Source organism: Peromyscus leucopus, chromosome 18, assembly GCF_004664715.2.
Source record: "Peromyscus leucopus breed LL Stock chromosome 18, UCI_PerLeu_2.1, whole genome shotgun sequence".
Taxonomy (NCBI): Eukaryota; Metazoa; Chordata; class Mammalia; order Rodentia; family Cricetidae; genus Peromyscus; species Peromyscus leucopus.
Window position 1 is genome coordinate 42,514,152 of NC_051078.1, and position 26,704 is coordinate 42,540,855.

Consider the following 26,704-nt stretch of genomic DNA (forward strand, 5'->3'; position numbering starts at 1 on the left):
ACGGGGGAAGCTATGGAAATGTACTTCCTAGGTCCCCGAGGAGGCCACGTTTCCTAAGGACTGGCAATGGCTTTGCCTGCCTGGGCCCCTGCCACACCATCTCTGCTAAGGGCGGAGCTGAAGCCTGGGAATTGGCATCTCAGGCTAACTCTAAAGCCTTGCACAGAGAGATGGCCCTCTTCGAAAGGCAAGGGACACCGTTAAAGGGTCCCTAGGGGCTGGGGACAGTTCAGGTGGTTAAGTGTTTATCTTGCACACACAAGGACGTGAAGTCAGAGTCACATGGGAAAAAAAAAATAGATGTGACAGCAACCGCTGTGATCCCAGTACTAGGGAAACAGAGGCAAGCGGATGCCTAAGGCCCACTGGCCAGATAGCTTAGTGCTTAGTGAACTCAAGACTAATGAGAGGAACTGTCCAGAAAACAAGGTGTGTGGCTCCTAGGGAACAACACTCAGTGTTGACTTTGAGCGTCCACGTGCACTAGTGTTGTACGTGAGCTTGTACACACACGCACATTTACACAAGGTTTCTGGTTATCTTTGGAACCTACATACACAACTGGGCTGCTTAAAAGCTCAGGTTTTGGCTTTTGGTAAATATTTGGGGGCAGGCATTTTCTATGAGAAAATGTGTCTTGAGTTATAAACAGACTAAGAAGACCCATCTGTACATTAATCACTAAATATGTGTGTACGTGAGCATAAATGTGTATGTCACATCCTGTAAAACCTTGAGACGGTGTGACATTGAACGTAAGGTCACTGGCACTTGACTCGGGTCCTCTGACAAGACTGCATGTTTAGCATCAGGAAGGAGCAGGGCAGAGGCAGGTTAGGGAGTCCCTTTCTGAGACCATTTGGAATTTTCTACATATAATCCCTACTCTGTTGAAGATTTGCTGCAGGCCACCTTAACATCCTTAAGTGGATTCTTTGCTCCCGTGGGTTCTGTGACACCGTAAACTGTTTTAAAACACTGCCTACTGCTGACCTCCAGTGAAGTGATGCAACGTTTTATAAGAGCAAAGTTTTGTGCCTTCTTGGCTGAATTATGTTGAGATTTTATTTTGGACTCTTACCCGTACATAAATATGTCATTTCAGGCATACCCTTGAAGAATTGCAAGAGAGAATGCCAAACGGCAAGCAATCTCAGCGCTTTGCTTGCGCGAGGAAAACGGGTCTCTTTTCCTCCCAGAGTGCATCACTGCTTCCTTTTTGTGAATGACAACCTTCACAATTCCCTGACAGCACACTCCTGCTCTGTAGTGTCCACTTCCGAGGATGAGCAATATCCTGGGCTTACAGATGAGAGCCGAGAAATTGTAAGTGCCGCTAAGAAGTTGAACAATAGGTTCCTGATTGGAGAAATCTGCAGGGAGGGCCTTCCAGACGTACTTTGCATTGCAAAACATTTCCATAGCACTCACAGATGTGTGGGCACCAATGTTAGAATAGTCCTGGTGTCTGCACTTAGACACATGGAACTGGAGCTACTGGGTGTGGCAGGAAGAATTCCGATGTAGCATTCTAAGAACCCAACGGCTTGCCTCAACTCTACATGTATTTTCTGTGTCCTCTCAGACAGGTGATCGACCTGCCTGAGCTTTGCTTCCCTGCTACATAAAACTGAGATCTGAGATGAATGACTTCCCCCACATCCAATCCTCCATATTGTACATTTGAACCTTTCAGCCTTTTCATTTCCACAAATAGAAAGCTGCATGTAGAACTACCCAGCCTTCTTCCCCCCCCCCCCCCCCAGGGCTCTGAATCCTCTTCAGATTCAAAAGTAAATGTATGTACATGGCAATGGGTATAGCTCAGTGGTAGAGCTTTTGCCTAGAGTGTGCTAAGGCCCTGGGTTCAATTCCTACACTGTGTGTGTGTGTGTGTGTGTGTGTGTGTGTCTGTCTGTCTCTTTCTGTCTGTCTGTCTGTTTCTATGTGTGTATCTTTATATGTGTCTGTGTCTGTGTGTGTATATCTGTGTGTGTCAGTATGTGTGTCTGTGTCTCTGTGTGTTTATGTGCGTGTGTGTGTATCTCTGTGTCTGTGTGTTTGTCTATGTGTGTGTTTGTGTTTCTGTGTATGTATGTCTGTGTGCGTCGGTGTGAGTGTGTCTGTGTGAGTGTCTGTGTGTGTGTCTATGTGTGTATGTATATCTGTGTGTCTATATCTCTGTATGTGTGTCTGTGTGTGTGTCTGTGTGAGTGTGTCTGTGTGAGTGTCTGTGAGTGTGTCTGTGAGTGTGTGTGTGTCTACATGTGTGTATAACTGTGTGTCTATATCTCTGTGTATGTGTGTCTATGTGTGTGTCTGTGTGAGTGTGTCTGTGTGTGTGTGCATGTGTCTGTGAGCATATAAGATATGAAAACTGCAAAGTGGGTCTTTGAAAGAGAAATAATCTCTTTCCTAATCTTTTTTGCTTTTCTGCTTAATCTAGACCCAAAGTAGTTTCAATGGAGTTTAAGATTCAGATATGCTAAACCCTCTAAAATCATCTACAAAGCTGAGTTACTTCTGCTCTTGACAAAGTGCAGAACATAGCCTCAGCCCCAATGAAGAAAAGCATCTACAGTCAGAAAAAGAAGGTCCTCATAATTTCACAATATTTAATAGTTTACTATTGCTCTTTCTGCCCTTTCTGCCAACTGAGACTCACACACAAGCCCTGAAAACTCACACACAGCTTAGAGTGGAGAGACAGTGCTGAGGTTATGTGTGCTTAACCACACTTGTGAGGACCAGGGCTCAGTCCCCAGAACCCACATTGGGGGGGAAGGGGGGTTCACAACTGCCTTGAAGTCCAGCTCCAGGGCATTTAGACACTCTCTTCTGCCTTCTGCAGGCACCTGCACATAACCCTACACAGATACACACTCACATATATAAATAAAAATAAATCGGTTTTCATTTGTTTAATTTCAAGTCTAACTGTATAGTAATGCAACCTCTCTGGGTTTCCACACACAAGATTGCTTGTACATCTGTAAGGACGCTGTTGGTTTGATAGCTACGTAACATCGGAGAGAGCTTAGAATCAATGCTGTACTCACTAGTGACAGTCCATCCACAGAGACTGTCCTAAATTTGGTACTTTGACATCTTTGTGTCTTATGTCCTGTGATCTACGCGGAGTTATGGGCTAAGGACTAGGCCTTTGGAGCCGCTAACAGTAAAAGTTTGAGCTCTAATCATATAACTTGCCATCTTGGGGAGATCGGGCAAAAGTGGCTAAGTTCTACGAGTTTGAGTTTCCTCTGTATTAAGGAAATCATTTGCTATCCGGCTGCAAATAAATGACATGCAATTGGGTCATTGTGCAAATTAGACAGGAAACAAAATAACAAAGCTTAACATGGTACCCGGCACGGGGTGGGTGCTTCAAACTGGAAGTTACTGATTCCTGCAATTGGCCGGGATCCTCCAGTCTCTATATTACCAAGACTTAAGTCTTCCTCACTCTTCATCTAACCCCATGCTCTTCGGATTCTTAACTTCTTTAAATGGCCGTTTTAACTGATAGTCATGACCACGGACGCCATTACGAAATTGGCTAGGTGGAATGGAACTGATTATTTTAATGGAGCGACGTGGAATGGAATGGAGTGGAACAAAGGAGAACAGAATGGAATGGGAAAATAGAAAACAAAAGACAGGATACAGTAAGATAAAACAGGAAATGTAATGTCCAAGTACACTGTGGTACTCGTGTGTAATGAATGTAATGAGATGTAATAAGATGTAAAAGTTATACTCAACTTAGGTATGAGATGGAGTGAAAAAGTAAATTCCCTAAACTTGGATACTACCCCCCCAAAAATTTCAAAGCCAACCCTAAAATATTCCCATGGTAGCCTGTAGAACCTGTGGAGTTCCTTCTGAGCAAAATCCCCTACACCCCCGCTGTTGGCAGAATGCTCCTGTATCTTCTTGCAGAAACCTAGCAGCTCTAAAACATTAGCAGGCAGGGTATGGCAGCACACGCAGGCTTCAGATACCAGCCCTCGGGGCAAATGCAGGAAGATCAGGAGTTCAAGGCCAGCCTTAGCTACTAGTAGATTCCAAGGGATATATGAGACAAACAAAAAGCCTTTTAGCAGACATGAGTGTGTCCTGAGGGATTGGCAGTAATCAGCCTCTAAGATACTTCCTGAGGACCCCCTTCTAGAATCCACCAACAATATGGCCCCCCGTGTTGCCTCCGCTTGACTATAAACTAGAAGTAGTGTCTCTCTTTTACACTGAATTAAGTAAGCAGCCCTGCGCAGGACCCCAAGCCTGGAAGAGGAGCCGCTTGACTCAGCTCCTTTGGAGATACCAGTGCTAGCCCCTCAAAAACTATATGATAATAATGGCTGTCCTCCGAGTTTGAACATAATGCATTACATAGCAATGGGTTTATTAAAACCTAAGCTGCAGGGCTAGGGAGATGGCGAGGCGGGAAAGTGTTTGCTGTGTAAGCATGAGCATAGGAGTTCAAATTACTGACACCCGAATAACAAATAAGTAAATAAATGTGTTAAAGGGGTGGCGGTATCCCAGCACCAGTGAGGGAGAAATAGACAGACGCCTGGGGCTTGCTGGCCAGCCTGGCCTGCCCAGATCTGTGAGTTCCAGGTCCCGTGAGAGAACCTGTCTCAAAATATAAGGTAACGTACAACTGAGAAAGGGACACTCGAGGGTGACCTCTGGCCTCCACACGTAGGCACTCACATGCATGTGTCCCTGCATGAACGTGTTCACACATAGAAACATATCATATGAATACACTTAAATACAAATTCAAATAAATTTAAAAACAAAGAAATACAACACATCAAATAAGTTTCTGGGCCCATTGACATGTTCCTCGTCAATAGTTTGGAGCTAAGACAAAAGGTTTTGCATTTCTATCAGGGACCCCGCTTCTTCTTTGGCACTTCTGGGTGCAAGTTCACTCTTTCCGGTGTGGGAGCCCGTTCTGGGGTTCCTCGTGGCTTTACCCAGCAGGTCCGAATAGAGGATGATAAGAACCACGGGCCTGAGTGCAGGTGTCTGAGATGGCCTGCACTTGGCTGTGCTGGGGGAGGAGGTCTTTTGCTCCACCCCTTGGCATCTCTATAAAAACCCTGGGCCAGAGACAGTCGGGGCCCGTTGGAATAGGTTCCAGGCCCTCTCGAGGCTATCCTTTATTTTCTATCTGTTTATCTCCACAAGATTCTCCGCTATAAATCCTTCTATCTAATATTTCCTGCTGATCGCACTCAAGAAAACTCTGGGAAGCTGTGGGGGTGGTGGGTAAACGTCCCACATTCCGGTTCACTCTTTGTCCCACAAAGTCCAGCACACACAAGGATTCTCCTCTACGTCTCTCCTAACTCTATTGCCCCTGGACCCTTAGGCTCAATGCTCCTCCTTGGACATACTGAACTAGGAGATTTGAAGCTCTGAGCCTCAACAAGCTCACAGTGCCCACTGCCAAAATATTTGCTTTTTAGTGACACAGAATGTCAAGCTGAATTCAGGATCTCCTAGTTAGCAGCTGCCTAGCATATCACTAAAAGCCAATACCCTGCAGCTTTTGGCAGATCTGGATTTGGATTTGCTTCATATCTTTTGGCAGAGATTTTTCTCTTTCTCTGTGGATAAATATTTAGCCCTCAGCTCGGGCACCCTGCTATATGTGACTCAGAAGAATAATGTAAAGTGAGATACAGAAGGTCCCATCCAGAGGCTACAAAATTAGCGTACAGAAAAGATGGTTGGCAAAGAGAAGGGAACCCGCTACACCTGCTGAGGCCAACTAGAACTGTCTGGAGTCACGGAGCCACTGGTTCAGGCTCAGAGGTGCTCAGAGTGCCTGCAGGTAACCTGGGGCTCGTTATAATAGTAAAATACACAGCTCTGGATGGGTGTTCAGGATGCAAGGAGACACGTGATGCACGAAGGTCCACCACATGTACAGATGGAGCATGTCTGGAAAGTCCCTGCTGTGCAAGCATCACTGAAGCTACGCGAGGAATCCCTGTCTAATCCCATGCTATGGAACCAGAACCTGGGACCCCTCTGAAGGAGCCCGCTTAACTCTGATATCATCTACACATTAGAAAAGACTCCAAGAAAGCTACGTTCTTTTGTCTTTCTGCCAGGGATGCTGCCTGACTTCTGAGCAGGTGCATCTGCTTCAAGATATAAATAATCTATACCAACACCAAGTTTAACAAAGACAAAAGAAGTCAAGTTTCATAGCAGATGCCTTGAGAAGTCCCTTATTAGTGAGTATGATTGCATTAGGAGAAGGAACCTCAATACAGCGTTCGGTATACTAAACAGTTATACTGAATACTGTGATTATTTAATAAAGTTCATTACTTCCTGGCTTTATTGAGCCTTCCTTCAATAATTAGACATAATAAACAGACAATACAAAAAGCTAATGTTTTCAGAGGAGCCAACTGTACCATTTTCATACCCATAAGTTTTAAAAAGCTATTTATTGTCCAGATTTACAAGCATTAAGACACGTGCTTATTATATCCATAAACAGGATGGTAATTGAATAAGGAAACTTCGTAATGTAAATTATCTACAGTGTGTAGCCGGCAGGCCTTCCCTGGATCAGAGCTTTAAAGGTAACAGTTCTCCCTATTTTAGACCCAAATTTATCTTACTCTTAACTAAAGGGCCATCTCTTCCATTCTTCAGGTTCAAGAGGGGGGGCTACACTGGAATGCTCTCCCTCTTCCACCCACACAAGCCTGATTGTCTTTGGGGGAATTCTGGACGGGTTTGGATACAGGACCAACTGTATGGGGAGGTAAGGGAGGTGCCAGATCAAACACCCTAAGGGCAAATTACCTTGGGATTCCAAATTCAGTTTATGCTTTTTGTAAAGCTAACAGGTAAATCTTGAGTTGCGACCAAAAGGCCAGTGAAGTGAGTAAGTCTTTGAAAGATGTTTGTGTTCGGGATGACAGAATTTTCCTGGTAATTTATTAATGTTCTCAAAAAGCAGGGCAATTTACTCAGGTAAAATCCAGTTAATAGCCTGTGGACTTGAGATCTTTAAGCAGGAAGCCACATGGAGGCCTGGGGCTGTCCTGTGGCTACAGGTTCCCACAGCAGACCAAAGATCAGACTGGAGATCCTGGCTGCCTTTGCCCTTCTCAGCCCATCCATCCTCCATCCTCCTCCATGGCAAAGCCAGTCCTTAGCGTGGGAATCCCCGCTGGAATCGGAGAGATGGGGAGAGGGGAGGGAGGGGACACTGCTGGACAGCAGCCACTGGTGTTCAGGTGAGTGGATAAGGGAAAGTGTTAACCTACTGAGCCGCCTTTTGGACAAGGTATTTACAAGGAAAAAATGATACGCCAGACAGCTACACATAGCATTCGCTTTCTTTCCTGACGACAGCGACAATACACATAATACACATCAGCGTTTGGAAGAACAGAAAGATGGGCTCAGTGGCTACAAGAACACACTGCTCTTCAGAAGACCTCAGAACTCCAGCGGGGTCCAGTGACCGCATCCTGCCTCCATAGGCGCCTGCGACATGTGTGCCCATGTACACACACAGCCATGCAGACACACACACACAGAGACCACACACAGACACACATGCACAGACCACACAGACATACACACAAAGACACACACACACAACAATACAAGACACACACAACAGACACAGACACACACACAGAGCACACACAGACACACATGCACAGACCACACAGACATACACACAAAGACACACACACACACATACAGACACATGTACACATACAGACACACACACACACAGAGCCATGCAGACACACACACAGAGAGACCACACATAGACACACATGCACAGACCACACAGACATACACACAAAGACACACACACAGACACACACACACACACAGACACATGCACACATACAGACACACACACACACAGAGCCATGAAGACACACACACACAGAGACCACACACAGACACACATGCACAGACTACACATAGACATACACACAAAGACACACACACAGACAGACACATGCACACATACAGACACACACACACGCACACACACACACACACACACAGCCATGCAGACACACACACAGAGACACACATGCGCAGACCACACATAAACATGCACACAAAGACACACACACAGACACATGCACACATACAGACACACACACACACAGAGCCATGCAGACAAACACACACAGAGACCACACACAGACACACATGCACAGACCACACAGACATACACACAAAGACACACACACAGACAGACACATGCACACATACACACACACACGCACACACACACACACAGAGCCATGCAGACACACACACAGAGACACACATGCGCAGACCACACATAGACATGCACACAAAGACACACACACAGACACATGCACACATACAGACACACACACACACACACACACACAGAGAGCCATGCAGACAAACACACACAGAGACCACACACAGACACACATGCACAGACCACACATAGACATACACACAAAGACACACACACACATACAGACACACACACACACAGACACATGCACACATACAGACAGACAGAGACACACACAGAGACACACACACACAGACACACATACACACACATGCACACATACACACAGACATACACACAGACGCACAGACAGACACACACACACATACAGACATGCACACATACACACAAGCATACACACAGACACATATACACATATACACACAGATCACACACACATACACCCATTGAAAAATAAAATAAGTATTTTTAATAAAAAAGACACCCCGAAAGGGTACAAGATCACTAATAATTCTACAGAGCTCTTTTCCATCAGTCCCTGCCTATTCTTCCTCTAGGTAGACTTTAATTCTTATTTAAATTAATTTATGCAAAGTCTATACAAACATGTCTTCAGAAAGCCTTACTTTTTGTTGTTCATGACCTGTAGGTTATAGAATGTTCTGTTATTGGAAAGTGCAGGGGGCTCCCGTTATTAGTAACTATAAATAGCACTATCATAAAGATCCTTGGACAGAACCCTCGACCTCATGGTCTAATAATGTGTGTAAGATGGATTCTGGAAGTGGGATCAACAGATGCACAAGTTCATCAATATATCTAATGCACAAAGGCAAATGGCTGCTCAGAAGGGCCCCGAAATCAGTGTGCTCCGCAGCAGCGTGGGATGGCTTCATATTTATTACACACTCCCATCAACACAGAAAGTTCAACCTGTGGTAATTTGGCAAGCACAATTACATATCTAAAGTCACTTGTTTTTGTTTATAACTACAAAATGCATTATAAATAGCCTGGTTTGCTCATAAAGTTTATATATTTAGCCCATTTGTACAGCCGTAAAATGGATCATCGGAAAATGTAAGTGACTTCAAAGAGAACGTGATAGGCCAAGGGAGAAATTCTCTGCCTGGGCCTCTCTTGGGGATGAACTAAAACCTGAGTCTTCTGTTTCGCACTCACTCCAGGGTCCTCGAGGTTTTCAGTAGGATCAAAGGCTGCTCTAAGATGTGTACCAAACAGAAAGGTGGAAGAACATTTTAACTGGCATTTGATAAGAGTTTTGCCTCACTGACGTTTCAGAGTCTCCACACGTCCCCTGCAGGGTGCTCCTACCATCCAGCAGTTCTCTGATCTTACCTTTTGGAGGGGAAGAAACATGAAAGGTGAACTTGTTTCAGAATAAATTAAAGCCAAGTGGCATTAGGAAGCTTGGTCTGGTGGGAAGCTGTACTAAAAGGTTACCTAAGATCAAGGGCAGGTTATTTCTGGGGGTCAGTGTCTTGCTGATGTCAGGTGTCTGCAGGAGGTCGTTTTCAAGCACTTCCTAAGAAGTCACCCAGCACATTCCAGTCTCTTCTCTCTCAACCCCATTGGAATTGTAGAGCACAGAGCATGGCCCCAAATTCTTCTTCACAAAGAACCAAAAGGTCTCTGCTCCCTTTGCTTGAAGCTGGGTGGGCTTCTGATTGCCTTAGCCGATAGAGTTTTAAAGTGATGTGTTCTAGCTCTGTGCTAAGTGATGAAAGGCAACAGCGTTTCCTCCTTGTCCTCTGGGAAGAACTATTCTTGGACTCATCAGCCACCTGAGAGAGCTCTCTGCCTTGATATCACCAAACTACGGAGAAGTCTGCACCAAAAGAAAAGGCTGTGGGTAGAGGCACTGAGTGATAGTTTCAAATGAACAGAAGCTTTGAATCAAGCCAACTCAGACACCAGGCATGAGTGAGGGTGCCTCCATCAGGCTCAGGCCAGACATTATGAGGCAGCAGAAAACCAGTCTACGCCTTCGCTGAAGTAGGGATTCACCCTGCACGTGTTGGTACGAACGCTACAGCGCTGTTCGGCAGGAGAAGAAACAGACAGTTCTCAACGGTTTTTCCGTTTGAGAAGCTTATGGGTGCTGAAATGTTTTCCGACACCGCGACAAACAATGCTGCCATGAGGCTCCTTACCCTTGAGCGCTAAGAAGAGAAGGAAGGAAACCGTGAGTCCAACAGCGGAGAGAGACACAGGGAGCAGAAGCAGATGTCAGAAAACAACATCTGTTCAGAGACAACAAAGCAGAGCGGCAGCCAGAGGGAGAGGCTGCCAATGTCGCCCCATCCCGTGCCTGCCCAGGAGATTCAAAGGAAGATTTATATATCTATGCACACAATGCATGTGCACACGCACACAGTGGGGCAGGGACAGACAGACCAAGAAGGACTGGTCAGACTCTGTATGGAAGCTCTTGGACTTTTATTAGAAATGAGCTGTAACGTAAAGAACTAGATTAGTGCTAAAATGTAAAACCACCCATGCTCAAAGAATTGTCCCCCAGAAACCCAGTTTTGTCTTTGATTGGAGCCAGTTCAGTTTTACCCAAAGGAGATCTTTCCCCTTATTTCAAGACACCTCAGCCACCTAAGTTCAAAGAACAAATCTGCGTCAAAATAGATTTCCCCTAAACCAAGGCTTGCAAATTCAATGGAGCTTGACATCCAGGGCTCTACCTTCATGGATCAGGAGAAGGGATCATTCTGAAACCTCATAAATTTCTGAACATCAAATATTGGATGGAGGCCCTGAATAGTTGATAAACTTTCTCAGGTTTCTCTCCTTCAGCCTAAGTCAAAGGATTCTCTGAGGAATTTAGTACGTTTGGATTTTTGTGTGGCCTTTTCATCTGTGTGTGATTCAGCCAACACCATGGAACGGCGAATGTCTCCTTCTTGTCAGTGAAGCCATGTAGATTCAGAAAAAGCCATCTTCCATTGAGGAGACAATTGTTTTCTATAGAGATGAGAAACAAATGCCCATGACCCGAGTCACCTCCTCCCAGCAGGCTTTTGCTTCGGCTTCCTCTGAGCAAACACAACGAAGTCCAGCGCAGTCAATCCTGCTGCCCCACACTGGGCCCCTCCGCTGTTACTATTTACCCTTCCTATTAATCTGTCAGTGTTCTAGTCAAACACGCAAAACAATATGGCGGGCGCATAGTTAAGTTGGTCATTGCTAAGTAACTTAGGCCGAAGATGAAGAAATGGAACCCCCAACCCACGAAACGGGAGCCCTAATGCGATTGCTCAGACAGGCTCAACAATGCCGGGGCATGACAGTTTTCTCAGGGTGACTCTGATTTAACACCCCTCTCTCCGAAAAGAGTGACCCCCACACACACCAATGATTCAGTTCGGAATCTAAATTCAGATCATGTCATCGTCCCTATCATTATTGGGTAAGACTGTCTGGACACGGTGTAGAGAAGGGAGGTGTTAGAAGATGCCATTGCCCTGCAGTGAACAGGCTTATTTAAGAGTTTAGTTTGACACACAGATGAGCTCACAACAGAAATATTCTTTGAGCCAAACAAGTTAGAAGTCCTTGGTTCAGCACACTCTGAAAAGAAAAGAAAAGAAAAAAAAACATATAATTTCCTATCTCCAAAATGTAATCCAAATGCAGTCAAATATTTGAATACATTTAATAACTCATTTCTTCGCTTCACTTTCCCACTAGCCCAGGACAACTCTTCAGCTGAAAGTGAACGATCCCCTGGGTGCTCATGTGTCTGAGCGCCTGATTTCCATCTGGCGGTGCTGTTCTGGAAGGTTGAGCAACCTTTAGGAGCTGAAGCCTCCCTGGAGCGGACCACGAAGCCAGACCCACCTCCTGTCCAGTCTGTGCTTCCCAACTGCAAACGCAGTGTGACCAACCTGCCACCCCGTCCTGCTCTCGGGCCCTTCTCTGCATGTTGGATTGCATCTTCTCAAACTGTAAGCCCAAACCAAGCCTTGCTCCCGGAAAGTGCTCCTTTTCAAGCATTTGGTCACGGCGAGATGAAAAGTAACGAATACCGTCTCCACACAGAGTCCCAAACAACCACTTATATTCTGCTAGAATTAGCACAAAAGATGGAGCCCACCTAAAATCCTAGCCCTGGTGACACAAGACCCAAATATTAATCTACCAAAAGACAAATGAAAGCAACAACTGTCTGGGCCGCACCCTGATAAAAATGCAGGGTGTGCCTTTCCCCGCTGTTTTCAAGACGCCATCTGAATGGGAAGAGTGGGTGATTGAATGCAACTATGGAATGTCAGGACATGGCACAGCAAACTGACAGAAATATGGTTGGAATCAGGCTGGAATAGGTACTAGGGAAATTCCCCCCATGTGGCTATTCAGTAGCTATTTGATTCCTGACGTGTAAAGAACTGCTCTGAGATATGTCTGTTCACCTATGTCTAGATCACATGTTCATCTTGACAGCCAAGATACTAAGAGACCATAACTAGGCTGTATCTCCAGAACTGGTGGGGGCAGAGGAGCTAAAATGAGCTTTGGATGAAAGGAATGTTCTTGATGGGTAGACAAAACAATAAATGCCCCATGACTTCATGGGATGAAAAGATTACATAGAAAATAATAATAATAATATATATATATATATGTATGTTTGTATACATGAAGAATTTAACAACTGACACACAGTAAATATTCTGTAAGTGGCAGGAAAGATGATGGTACTTACTTTTGTCCTGATTATTATTGATCTCTGTTCTCAAAAACTTCAAGTAACAGGGCTATTTATGAAAGGACACCTAATATTCATCTGAGTTCATCACCAACTAGTGTCAGCTTAAATCTGGCCACTAGAGTAGCATAATCTCTTTTTATTACTATATATATATAGTAATAAAATTGTTTGTTTTTCAAGACTGGGTTTCTCTGTGTAGTTTTGGTGCCTGTCCTGGATCTCGCTCTGTAGCCCAGGCTGGTCTTGAACTCACAGAGATCTACCTGGCTCTGCCTCCCGAGTGCTGGGATCCAATTTGTATGCCACCACCGCCCAGCCTAAAGTATATTTTTTATTGACTGAAACGATTCTATTCTCTTAGAAGGGACAGTGGGGAACATAGCATAATCTTCAAAACTTACTTCACAAGTTAAAACAGATATTTCAGTCTTTAAAATAAACTAATTCCTTATAAAACTTGATCTTCCAGCAAGCTTTGGCTTGCATAAGTAGGCAGATAACCACTACAAGCCTGGACTACAACTGCTACTGTTGTCTTGGGACAGCTGACCCTTGCCTTGCTACAACCATGGTGGTAACTCTCACCACAAACACTTTATACTAGCTCAACTCATGTTCCCTAAACAGCGAGGCCAGTGCTGAAGCAGTTAAAGAAGAAAAGCCTCCCATAGCTGGAGCTGTCTCTGAGAAGCTACTGACCGCAGAATGTACGTGTGCCCAGCTTTCAAAGGGCAGAACGGTAATGCGCTGTTTTACACACGGCATTCTCTGGCACACACTTTCAAAGACCAACCAGCTCATCTTCATAAAATACTTGGTTAGGATCCAGCTTACTGAAGAACATAGAACATTAAGAGGCAAATTGCATTGATATGTTCATTCTGTGTATTAGGCGCTTGGCTAGTTTCTCAGTGGCCCAAGGAAGCAAAGTTGGCCTGCTTCTCACCTTCAGCAGGAGACCCTGACAGAAGAGAGAAGTTCTATGAAGAAAATATGAGGAACAGTATGAGGTAAGAGAGCACAGGGCAAGTTTTAGACACATGGTTCCTTGAAGGCCCTCTGAGCAGAGATATGAACTAAGAGTGTAAGACATTCCACACCATGGAGAGCAAGTGAGCAGAGAGGCTGGCATGTGTGTGGAAAGATGGCCAGAGCAGAGCAAGCAGAGGAAGTGGGAAGTGATGTCCAATGTTCAATTTCCCCTTCCGGTGTCTGTGTCCTCACACCTGCTGTATGAACATGGTACCTTCCTGTACCATGGAACTTCGCAACTGTAATTAGTTAAGGACTGTGAAGAAGGATTAGCCTAGGAGAGCTCAAGGGTCCTTAACAGTTGACAGGTGAGGTGGAGAGGCCGGAGCAAGGCCATTTGAGAGGGACTCAACAACCTATGGCAGCTGGCTTTGAGGAGGAGGAGAAGCAGCAGGGGCCAAGCCCGGGTAGGGTCAGGAAGCTGGAAATGATAAAGAAATGGCAAGTCTTCAGGTAGTACCAGAGAACTGCCAACATCCAAATTTTTAACCCAAAGGGTGTGTCAGACTTCTGACCTTCGGGGCTAAAAAGCGTTTAAGCCCCTCGGTTTGCAGAGAGTGGTCCAGGAAGGATGGGTGGTGCCGACTCAGAGTTCTCACTTTCTTTACATGGCAGTAGATTTGGGAGGGACTTCCTGTTCAAAACATGAGCTTGTCCAACTCAGGGACCCCAGCGGTAGTTTTAACCCCATACACCCCGCCTGTATGGCACGCGCCACCTTAGCAAATACATACAACGTCAAAGAAAGGGGGGGGCTGTACCTCCAGGTGCTTAACAGAAGTGTAATGTTTTGTTCAAGTGGGGAAAAAATTGCATGTTCTGAAGGCATGCGCAGTTATGCTCTCGTCTGCATATTTCACACATCACTGCAGACGGGCGAATACAAACGAACAGGATGTTTTGAACTGTGAGGCCAATACCGTTGCTGCAAGAATCAAAATGAATGGCTGACCTGGAGCAATCCCACTCAGTGATCAAAAATAAATAAATAAATAAATAAAAAGTTTCTTTCACACACTACCTGCATCCTGTGGCAGAGTCTAATATCTAGTTAGAATGCTTCTCCCATTCCTCCATACCAGTCACCTTAGGCATCCGTCTGTGAGTTCAGTCTCCTGTGATGACAGATGGAGAAAGAGCCAGTTACAGTGATGTAGTGATCTACTAAGACACTACATCATCCTACCTAAAACGTTATTTCTTGACAATGAATTCTGGTAACACTTGATACTTTTCCAAAATGTAAGTTTATCTGTTTTTAAGACATAGATTCCCTGTCCTAGGAAATAGTTAGGTTTGTTTCAGTTTGTTAATTTTGTTTTATCTTTGCATTGGGATGTTTTTTGGTTTTGGTTTTGGTTTTGGTTTTGGTTTTGGTTTTGGTTTTGGTTTTGGTTTTGGTTTTGGTTTTGGTTTTGGTTTTGACAAAGGGTATGGCTGTGTACCCCAGATTGGCCTCCAACTCAGAATTCCCAATACCAGAGCTACAGGTGTGTGTATTTTTCAAATCACTTCCAGGGTATAAAAATGCACTTGTGTGGCCGAACACCCTCAGGACCATTAGGTAAGCCCTTTGAAATGTGCTTGTAGACTGAGAGAGTCCACAACCCAAGGGCTGAGAATATCTTCAGACAGCATCTGCGGCCTATAGCAGAATTTCCCTGCTTTGGTGTGTTTGGGAAGTATCTCATCTTGACTCATGACTGACTTTATTCTGTACTATAAACTAGTACTAGTACACCTCATTGAAGCGTGAAATTTGAAGTAATCTACAGCTATGTTCCCAGACCGTGGTTACTCATATTTGGCTCCAGATTAAACAATCTCTTTTAAACTTTGGGGGGAATCTTAAACTGAAAGCTGACTAATACCCTCACATTAATGATGAAATACGTGTTCGTAGATTACTGGAGACCTTTAACGTGAACGGTTGTGTATCTTGCTAATACCGACCGCTCTTCTTCCCTCTTCCTTTCAAATATCTAAGCCCTAAATTTTTTTCTTGCTGCACTAGCTCGCATCTGCAATAGGTGAAGCTGTGGTGGTGTACATGGATGTTTTCCCCCCAAAACAGACTTACTATGAAGGCAATATAGTAAGTCCACATTTGTGTAGCCCTCGCTGTGGATCTGGAACATTCTGGGATTTGCAAAGTGCTCTAGGTAGACAGGAGAGGCCTAGGGAAATCGGGAACATTCTGATCCATTAAAATGGCTCAGAAGGACAAGCCCTGTCTATGTCTCCAGTAGTTTCCTGTGCTTTCGACTCATGTTCATTTTTAATAAATAATTTTATATTTGTAGTTCTGAGACTTGAATCTTAAGATATTTCTATTACAGAAAGCAAAATATGAAAGTGGCTATAAAGGGTTCACTAAGTAGGAGACAAAGAATGGGGTACAAAAAATAACACGAGACAATGCTGATAGTTCCATGGGTGTGCACACTCGAGAGATGGAGGCCCCAAACATTCAGCCTTTCCACGAGTTGGATATTCATTATTGCTTCTGATATTTAAAAGAACTGGCATATTTCCATGCTCAGGTACAAAGTGTGCCATATTTTTCTAACTCTTTGGTAGATGTCTTTACAAGGTTGAGCAGACCCCCTTCCATTCTCAGCTTATAAGGATTCTTGGTTTTTTTATTTTTAAAGAGGAGCAGATGTTCTCTGGATGTTTTAGGACGGCCATGTTTTCATTGTTAACCTGTTAATACAATGTCATACTAATAAAATTCACAACAGTAAGCCAGTCAAGCATCCATGGTCATAGCATGTTTCTGTTCAGTGCTGGGGTGCATTACTGTCACAATATTAATTCTATTTTTTCTTCAGTGATCATAAGTAAAATCCATCCCACCGTCATCTTTATACCTTTACATTCCCATCAAGGTCATTTAGTCCCATAAAAGGACTTAGGATGGTCACTTTTCCAAACCACTCATAGGAGTCTGTGTATGGTTAAAATTACTTGTCTCTCACATACTTGAGAAACTACTGATAAAAAAAAAAAAAACCACACCTTATTCTCATTGTTGTTTGGTTTTTCGTTGGGTGTTTTGCTTTGTTTTGTTTTGTGTGGGAGACATAGTCTTGCTATATAGTCTTGGCTGGACTACAACTCACTCTGAAGACCAGGCTGACCTCAAACTCACAGAGATCCACCTGCATCTGCCTCCCAAGTGCTTGGATTAAAGGCGTGTGCCACCACTGCCTGCCTGGAAAGCACCTTAACCATGAAACCCACTACTTTGTATGCTAACATAAAGTTCTAATGCTAACAACAACAGGAAGAGGTGTTCTATTGGTGAAATTATTAAGGCCACTCCACGTAGTTAAAAGGGAGGTTTATTTTGTGGGGTAACTTACAAATGAAGGGATAGGTTACAGGGTCTGGGAAAGGTGTAGCGCAATCCGGCAGTGTTCTCTGGAGAACTCTGCTCGGTCTACCTCCAGCGTCCAGGGTCCAGGAACCAAGAGAGCCAGCCCATCTGGATCTCGGGTCTTTAGGAGTCCTCTTTCAGCCCCGCCTTGTAGACGTGACAGTTACTAAAACCTCAATGGGGGTTGGAAATTCCAGATCAAAACTGGAATGCCTTTCACCCCTAACCCTATAACCATCATCCATAACCCTGAGAAATATGAAACCTTAGGGAGAAGGGGTGTCATTTTCTTAGAATTGTTTCCTATTGTTTAGGGGGTGTGGTATTTCTGTTGGGTACTGTGAGAAAGCTCAGATAGTTAAATCTCAGTTAAACTAACTGTAGATTCCGCAGTAAGTCTCAGAGTAATGGGTAAGATTGTCTGAAATTCTGGCAAGAACTGTAGTATGATGATGATAACCATGGCATCATTTTGGATTGGGTAGAGTTGTTGTTGGAGCCCCATCTTTCTTCAGAGATTGTTATTGGAAAAACTTATTTTTTATCAAAATGGAAAGTTTGGTTTTAAAGATGACATGGCATGTAAGAAAGGATTCCAAGAAATCAAGAGTAAGCATGGAGAGAATTAGAATCTTGAAGACAATGGTGCCTTTTTATTAGTTTTCTTTTGTCCCACACAAGAGGGCTCTTCTGATACAGGACTGCAGAATCTCTCAACCTTTTCTTTAAGCAATATGCTTGGGTTTAGAGAAGGAGTGAGCCAATTCCATCCCCAAAGCCAGCTTGATTTATAATTGAATTGGAACCACAACTTCTTTAGATTGATAGAGATATAGATGTTAGACAGTGAGATTTTACCCTGTGTAGATTGGTACTAATAGATTCTTTCTTTCTGCTGTAAACATCCAGATATTCAAGGCCTTATGATTTCTGGAAGATGGGTATTTCCATTATCTTGGAAAGACAAAAACAGAACCCTACCCCAACCTTTGATTGTTAAATTTTTCTTACAACTTGTAGAGATATCACATTGGTGGATGATCTTTTACTTCTCCTCAACAAGGGGTTTCTCCTGTTTGAATCGAATTTTTATTAATTTTTTTTGGTATCCATAGCTTTTCTTCTGCAGAAACAAAAGCAAAACCCCTTCCCCAATGTAGGACATATCCAGGTTTCCATTCTGAGGTCAGTACATCTTTGAAATAAACCGGTTGGTTTAGCTCAGGAGTTTTGTCTGTCGTCCAATGTCTCTCCGCAGCTATTATTCTTTCTCATCAGCATTGAGAAAATTCAAAGTTAATAAAGCACTATGTAATCTATTTTTAGGAGTCATTGTTACCTGTTGCTTTTTATTTAGCATATCCTTTAAAGTTTGATTGGATCTTTCTATGACTACTTGGCCTGTGGGATTGTGTGGTTTACCTGTAACATGCTTTATATTGTAATAAGCAAAGAACTGTCTCATTTTATTGGAGACATATTCTGGGGCATTATCTGTCTTAATTTGTACAGGTATTCCCATGATGGCCATAACTTCTAAGAGGTGTGTAATCACAGAATCAGTCTTTTTAGAACTCATAGGAGTTGCCCACTGAAATCCTGAATAGGTGTCAATGGTATGGTGTACATACTTTAATCTTCTACAGCTTTCTGTTTCTCCTGAGAACAAAAGGCCCAGTATCCTTGCTTTCAAATTCAGGGAAGGATAGATGCCAAATTCCAAAGACGTATTCCTAAAGTCTATTCATCTGGGGCTGCATTTCTGTAGGGTGAATTTTCCTGGAAATCTACTAGTTTATTATTATTATGATGATGATTATGATTATGATGATTATGATTATGATTATTATGATTATTCTTAAAAGTTAACATTTCTATGTCTCATCTTGTATGTTTTTCCAAGATTTTACTAGTGAGAAATGTTATTTGCCATTAGTGACCTTGTTCATTTTACCTGGCTCTACCCCATATGTCTGTCCATGTCTGATGGATTTGCTAACAATTTTCAGAAGAGTCCCAACCAATAGTGACACTGTCTTATTTTGTCACTCTAGTTTATGCGTTCCCAACTTTTTGTTGTTAACTATGATGATGAATCTCAAAAAAATGGACACTTTATTTTCTCAGTGGCTGATGGTAAGAGATGATAACAGGGATAAAAATGACTAAAAATGTGTTTTATCCATGTGTAAAACTGCCAAAGAATATACCTTAAAATACATTTTAAACTTTTATAAAGAATAACTACTGTAATAATAAATAAACAAGTAAATAATGAAAGTTTTTTTTAAGTGGGTATGGTGTCATAAGCCTGGAGGCAGAGGCAGGTAGATTTCTGTGAGTTCAAGGCCAGTCTTGTCTACAGAGTGAGTTCCAGGACAGCCAGAGCCACACAGAGAAACCCTGTCTCAAAAAACCAAAACTAAGTTTTAAAAAAGAGTAACTACTGTGCAGTGGAGAGATGCTCAGTGGTTAAGGAGCACTGCTCCTCTTCCAGTTGACCAGGGTTCAGTTTCCAGTTCCCACCCACATGGTGACTAAAGCCGTCCGTAATTCTAGTTCCAGAGGATCTGACGCCCTCTTCTGGCCTCTGTGGGCACTGCATGCACATAGTGAATGAACATGCACGCAAGCAAAACACACACGCTTGAAATAAAATTTAAAAGAAGAACTGTTGTACATTTGTGTCTTAGCTGGGGTTTCTATTGCTGTGTAAAACACTGACCAAAAGCAGCTTGGAGAGGCAAGGGTTTGTTTCGGCTTACAACCCTCAAATCACGCCATCACTGAGAAAAGTCAGGGCAGGAACCTGGAGGAAGCAACCTAAGCAAAGGCCACCGAGGAACACTGCTTTCTCCCAGGGCATGCTTAGTCTGCTTCCTTATACACCCCAGGACCACCTGCCCAGGGGTAGTGTGGCCGCATGGACTGGGTTCCCCCATATCAATTGTTAAGCCCCACAGGCTTCCCTACGAGCCAATCTCATGGAGGCGTTTTTCCCGTAAGATTGTGGTCCCCTTCTCAGATAACTCTAACTTGTGTCAAGTTAACAAAATTAACTAGGACATATCTCATGGTTAGTATCTAATAGGATTTTTGGATGATCTGCTTATTTATCCTACTGTGATGCATTTCTAGAATCCCTAAACTATCATTAAACAATGCCCTCTTAATATATCCTGTGTACACTCATAAATCTAATGTGTGAATGAAGTTTTCAAAGCAGTAACATACATATGTATGAGTAAAATAGCTTGTTGGCTTTGTTTGATTATTCTTTTTCTAGCTAAAATGTCATGAATTGGGAAAATTTCATCAGCTCTTACATTCCATAACTTCTATGACTAATTTGTGTTTACTTAATACATGAAAAGAATTCACTTTTCATTTTCTGTTTTTGCAGCACTGTGGATCAAGTACTTATGGATGCTAGGCAAGTGCTCTACCACTGAGCTACATCCTCGGCCCCCCAAAATACATGTGTGTGTAAGATGATCAGGACTCAAAGCCCTTTTGGAGATAATTATCCCAAGGCATTTTTCCTCATCTCTGCCATTTCTGTAGCTCTACCCAGGGCTTCCATCCCTCCTTAAGTCAGTTCTGATTATCTTTCCTGTTAATAAAATAGTTTGTCGAGGCTCTTGACTATATTGCCATGAAATTTTACACAGTGGTTTCATACATTTGAGGGCTCTTTTACACACTTGAGCAAGAGAAAATTAGTTCCTGCCTTCTGTTTCCTTGGAAGCAGCTGTGCTCCCCAGAGGGAATACTGAAACAAATACCAGAGCTGTGGAGATGGTTCAGCAATTATAACACAGATGCTCTTCCAGAGGACCCAGGTTCAAATCCCTGCCCCTACATGGCCACAAACAACTATCTGTAACTCCGGTTCCAAGGGATCCAATGCCCTCTTCTGACTCCATGGAGACTGAACATGTGTGCTACACAAGTATACATGCAGGAAAAATACCCAGCACTCAGGGAGGCAGAACCAGGCGGATCTCTGTGAGTTCAAGGCCAGCCTGGTCTACAGAATGAGTTCTAGGACAGCCAGAGCTACACAGAGAAACTCTATCTCTAAAAAACCCAAAGAATGAATAAATAAGTTATCTAATTAATACATCTTTTAAAAAAGCATACGTATTCTTCCTTTCAGCAGATAACTGGTTAGACGGGAGAAAACCTACACCTATTTGGCTACATTTACCAGGACCTTTAAAGAAAAAGTTATAAGAGGCCTAGAGAGATGGCTCAGTGGTTAAGAGCACTGGCTGCTCTTCCAGAGGACCCAGGTTCAAATCCCAGCACCCACATGGCAGCTCACAACAGTCTGTAACTCCAGCTCCAGGGGATCCAACACCCTGTTCTGGCCTCTGCAGATACTTCACACATGTGGCGCACATACATACATACATACAGGCAAAACATTCACACACAGAAAACAAAAGTAAATCTGTTTTTTAAAAAGAGAAAGAAGTACAGCAAGAGTCTCGCCCAGCCTCTGCTGTTGTCTTGGGTTGTCCTTTACTTCTCTGGGCCCAGATGCTCACACCCAGCATCTCACCTGCTTCTCCATGACAACCAGACTTTGCGGGTGCAGCAGTTGGCCCTGCCACCACCCTTCTACCTACCCCAGCTCCTGCGTGTGTATCTGAGGAGACAGGGAAGGCGTCCCTGATAAACCCTGCACCCGGAGACCGAGGCAGGAGAATCGTGATTCCAGGCTTAGCCTGGTCTGCACAAAGCAGAGAGGGTAGGAGGGAAAGAGACAATGAGGAAGAATTTATTTACTGAATTCTCAAAATAACCTTTAGCCTATTGGAGATGCTAAAACATTCTCAGTTTCAGGTGTGTGTGTGTGTGTGTGTGTGTGTGTGTGTGTGTGTGTGTGTGTATGTGTGTGTGTGTGTTTGTGTATGCATGTGTGTATGTATGTGTGTATATATGTGTGAGTATGTGTATATGTGTGTGTATGCATGTATGTGTATGTATAAGTATGTGTATATGTGTATGTGTATGTGTGAGTGTGTGTGTAAATGTGTGTATGTGTGTATGTATGTATAGGGGTGTGTGTGTGTGTGTGTGTGTGTGTGTGTGTGTGTGTGTGTGTGTTTAGGGTTTCTCTGTGTAGCTTTGCGCCTTTCCTGGAACTCGCTCTGTAGACCAGGCTGGCCTCGAACTCACAGGGATTCAACTGCCTCTGCCCCCCCCCCCAGAGTGCTGGGATTAAAGGCGTGTGCCACCTTAAATAGACTTGCCAGTCATTTGCATATTGTCTCTCAATTTCAACAATTCAGCACGGTGGAAAGAACTTTAATACTTCAGCTGCATGCCATTACAACTACTTGACCCCTAAACCCCTCTGATCTGTGGCATAGCTTCTTCCTGTCTCTGTCAGCCTCTCTTACCTCTCGTGACAGGTTACCTCTCTGCTCTTTTGTAGGTTCCTACCTGTTCATGACATCCGTTCACTGAGATTCTGATGGTTCCTTTCCTGGCCCCTGACTTCTCGAGTCTTCCTCTGGATTAACTATCACATTGAATCAGCATTTCTGGTTCCGATTCGAAAAGTGAGAAATCCTGTGGCCTCGCTAATCTTTGTATGTCACCTCCCATCACAGATCTCCGGAAAGCTACAGAATGACCCACACCCTCCCTCCCTGCCCATGCACGCACACCACAAGTCAGCTGTCTGACCCTACACCCAACATCTCCATTTAGCCCCTCAACAATAGCTTAAACTTAACACACTGAAACTGAAGTCTTGATTTTTCACACCACATGCTGGTGAACACCTACCCTCTCCATGTGTGCCCTGCCCCTTGAGCTGTTCACACCTACCCTCTCCATGTGTGCACCACCCCTTGAGCTGTTCACACCTACCCTCTCCCTGTGTGCACCGCCCCTTGAGCTGTTCACACCTACCCTCTCCATGTGTGCACCACCCCTTGAGCTGTTCACACCTACCCCCCTTGAGCTGTTCACACCTACCCTCTCCCTGTGTGCCCCACCCCTTGAGCTGTTCACACCTACCCTCTCCATGTGTGCACCACCCCTTGAGCTGGTCACGTGGCTGCTGGCCACATGGCTGTTTGCTTCCCTGTTTCCTTACTAGCTTCGGGCTACAGTTGACTCTGGCCTCCTTTAGTTATCTTAAGCAAAGGGAATGTCACCCAATTTAAAATTATTGCCTCATGGTTTTATATGCTTTCCAATCGTTCTAATTTATTGGGAAGGAAGTGACAAAGAGGAAGGGCAAAGTCAAAATGGGCAACAAGAAAAGAAAAATCTTCAAGTGATAAGCCTAAATCATAAGATCAAGACAAGGTAAGCATCCGGGTGCGGTGGTGCACACATTTAATTCCATCACTCAGGAAGTAGAGGCAAAGACCAGCCTGTTCTACATGGCAAGTTCCAGGACAGCTGGGGCTACATAGAGAGACCTTGTCTCAAAAACAGAAAAAAGAAAAGCGAGAGACCAAGAAGATAAACATAAAATTATTACCATTCCCAGGGAAAGAAACATGCTCTCATAATGTTTCAAATGAATACAAATAGTATCCGTCTTTTAAGTACACATTCTAACCACTTTTTTCTCTGTGTTGGGTAATGATCACTAACTTCCCTTCCCTAGGAGGCTTGCATAAATCGACTCTCTGAATTCTACTGAGTTCCACTAGTCTAAGAACTTAGCAAAAACGCTGGCTAACACTGGCTCGGGAGCAGACGCATTTGAAACAGTCCTAAAGAGCCCTCGGAAGAACTGCTTGGTTTCTGGTTGTAAGTTTGCATAGCAAGGATCCAGGACATGTTTTAAAATAAAACAACCCCTCTCGTACAGCCTTGAGTACATGAGGCATCCATTTTGCAACAATAGCCCGGCCCTCTGGCCTCTCTTTGTCCTCCAAAAGGCCTCTTTGTAACTCACAGGTGTTTGTGGGCAGAAAGACCGTCGGAGGGGAGTTTATTGTGAGTGCTTTCTTTCCCACTTGTTCTAAACCTGTTCAGGGAGTGCTTCGTGCCACACACCAAATCTCCATAAAAATCAAGAAACAAGAAGTTTTCTGTACGCCCGCCCAACAGCCGCACTATGACATTAGTTTCGACAGCTCTGTGACCCAGTATTGTCCCAACTTTATTCACTAGTCTCTTTTTCTTTTTCTTTTTTCCACTGCTTTTTTTTTTTAAAACCTTTATTGGCATTTGGCATTTTTTATCTACTGTAAAATAAAAAGGAGAAGGATGGCTTTTTTAAAGCTCTCTGTGTGACAGTTAAAAAAAAGAAAGAGAAAGCTATCTGCAGTTACTGTAGTAATGGTTTAAAGGAGGAGGGCGGGGGAGCACCTGCAAATCAAAGAAATGCCATGGCACTGTCCTCAGATCTGCCCCCTTCTCTTAAAGTTATTTCGTGGCCATTATAGAGTCGGCCTGGCAATGAATTTATGTGACAGCTATGAAGTTAGTATTAAAATTGTGAATACTGCCCGGCAGTTTTCGTGCCCTCGCTATAAGATCGCCTCAATTTGCCACACAGCGGTGAATAGGTTAGGGAAGAGGGTGTGTGCGTCCAATGAATGGGGGGAGGCTGTGTGAATGGGAGGGGCTTCCCGGGAGGGGCAGCACACTAGTCACCAGCGAGTGATTTATTTCTGAACTTCCAGAAAGGAAAGTCCCCGGAAAAGCAGCAGCCTGAAAAGGCCATGAAGCATTGGGTTATAGGGGGTGGGGGCGGGCTGGGGGGCGGGAGTCTTTACACATTTTGCCATTCCAATGCCAGGTCTAGAAGCAGGGATCGAGGCTGGGCTGTGGTGAAAACCCATTCCTCTAGTCTTCCCAGATCGACCATGAAATGCCAGCAGGGAGTCAATGTGGTTCCTGCAACTGCAGAATGGGAGAAAGGCAAAGTGTGGATGTGTGTGTGGGGAGGTGGGGTGGGTAGCCTGGATCCACTTAGACAGAGTTCGGAGAGAGATGAAGCGTGCTGGGTGTGACATAGGAAAACTCTTCAGATGCGGGGATTCGAGACCGCATTAGGGAAAAAATGAGGCGAAGTGACTGCAAGATCAGGGGGCGTGCCCAGGGCGCACGGCCCCGCCCCAGGCCCCTCCCCCGACCCCTATTAGCATGCGGGCAGCGCGGGCCACGGGGCGGGGGCGGCGCAGTGGGATCGCGGCGCTGGGCGCATTGTGGGCCGCGCTCGCCTCCACGGGGGACCATCTGCTCGCTGTCAATGCATCACCTGCTCGTCTGGGCCGTCGCCCGGGCAACCGGGGGCGGGGGGTGGGGGGAAAAGATTAAGGAGCGTGTGCGTCTTGGTGTGGGTACGGGGCGGCAGGGGCGGGGGCGGGGCGCAGTTCTGTCGCCTCCACCCTGGGACTGGTCAAGCGGGGTGGAGGGGGATGACGACCACCGGGGACGATCGGACTCCGCTGCTCGCCGCCCCACGGCCCCTCCCGAGAGCCGCCCCCACCCGAGGTGGCTGGAGTCTACAGAAGCCAGAAGCACAGCGTCCCTCTCTGAGCAACCCACCTCCTCGGTGTCCAGACCGGACCCACGACTTCCTCTTCTGCCTGTCTACCTGCAGCTGCAGAAAGCCCTGTCCTGAGCTCGCCGCAGACTCCTCCAAGCGAGCTGGTCCCACACTACCCAACTCTTGTGGGCACCTCGGGGTGCGGTCCCGAGAGCCCCTCAGTCTCCGGGCAACCACAATGGGGCCAGCATTGCGAGTAGACTAGACCCTGCCCCGCCCCTGCCACCAAAGTCACAGGGACAGCGTCCACATCATTCTCCGATAGTCTGCTCTACCAAGGCCTGGACAGGCCTTCAGTTTAAGAATGCGAGCGTCACCTGCTGACCTTTTAACAGAGTTGGTTTTCCACGAAGGAGGTAGTTCTAGGAATTAAGAAGAAGAAGGGAAAAAAAAGTCTCCTAAAGTCCCCTGCCAATCCAAGTTAAAAGGATAATGGCGCTGTAGCCGACAGCAGGGGGCAGGGCGATGCTGTAGTTGGGAACAGGGCCCATTCCCTTTGCCTGTGAGCCACAGACTTACTCTCTGGTTCAGAAACTTTCTAGAAATTCTATTCTAGCTAGTCAAGGACTGAGCTGTTCCCACAAAGGCGGCTCACATCCGCCTGGAGATTGTATGCAGCCGAGCAGAGAAAGACCCACGAACCACACACTGCAACCAACCCTAAGCCAGGGCTTGTTTAGGTTTGGTTTTGATTTGGGTTTTGAATCT

At 44.8% G+C, this 26,704-nt stretch overlaps 1 protein-coding gene across 1 annotated transcript in view; it reads right to left on the reverse strand.

Annotated features, from left to right (window-relative positions):
• Positions 1 to 26,174, reverse strand: part of C18H12orf42 (chromosome 18 C12orf42 homolog) — a 149,909-nt gene extending 123,735 nt beyond the window's left edge. The window contains exons 1-2 of the mRNA XM_028880259.2: positions 25,996 to 26,174; positions 15,103 to 15,196 (exon numbers count right to left, since the gene is read on the reverse strand). Of these exons, the coding sequence (XP_028736092.1) occupies positions 15,103 to 15,108 (6 nt within the window). The 5' untranslated portion in view covers positions 15,109 to 15,196; positions 25,996 to 26,174. The remainder of the gene's footprint in view (positions 1 to 15,102; positions 15,197 to 25,995) is intronic.
• Between the last annotated feature and the right edge of the window lie 530 nt (positions 26,175 to 26,704).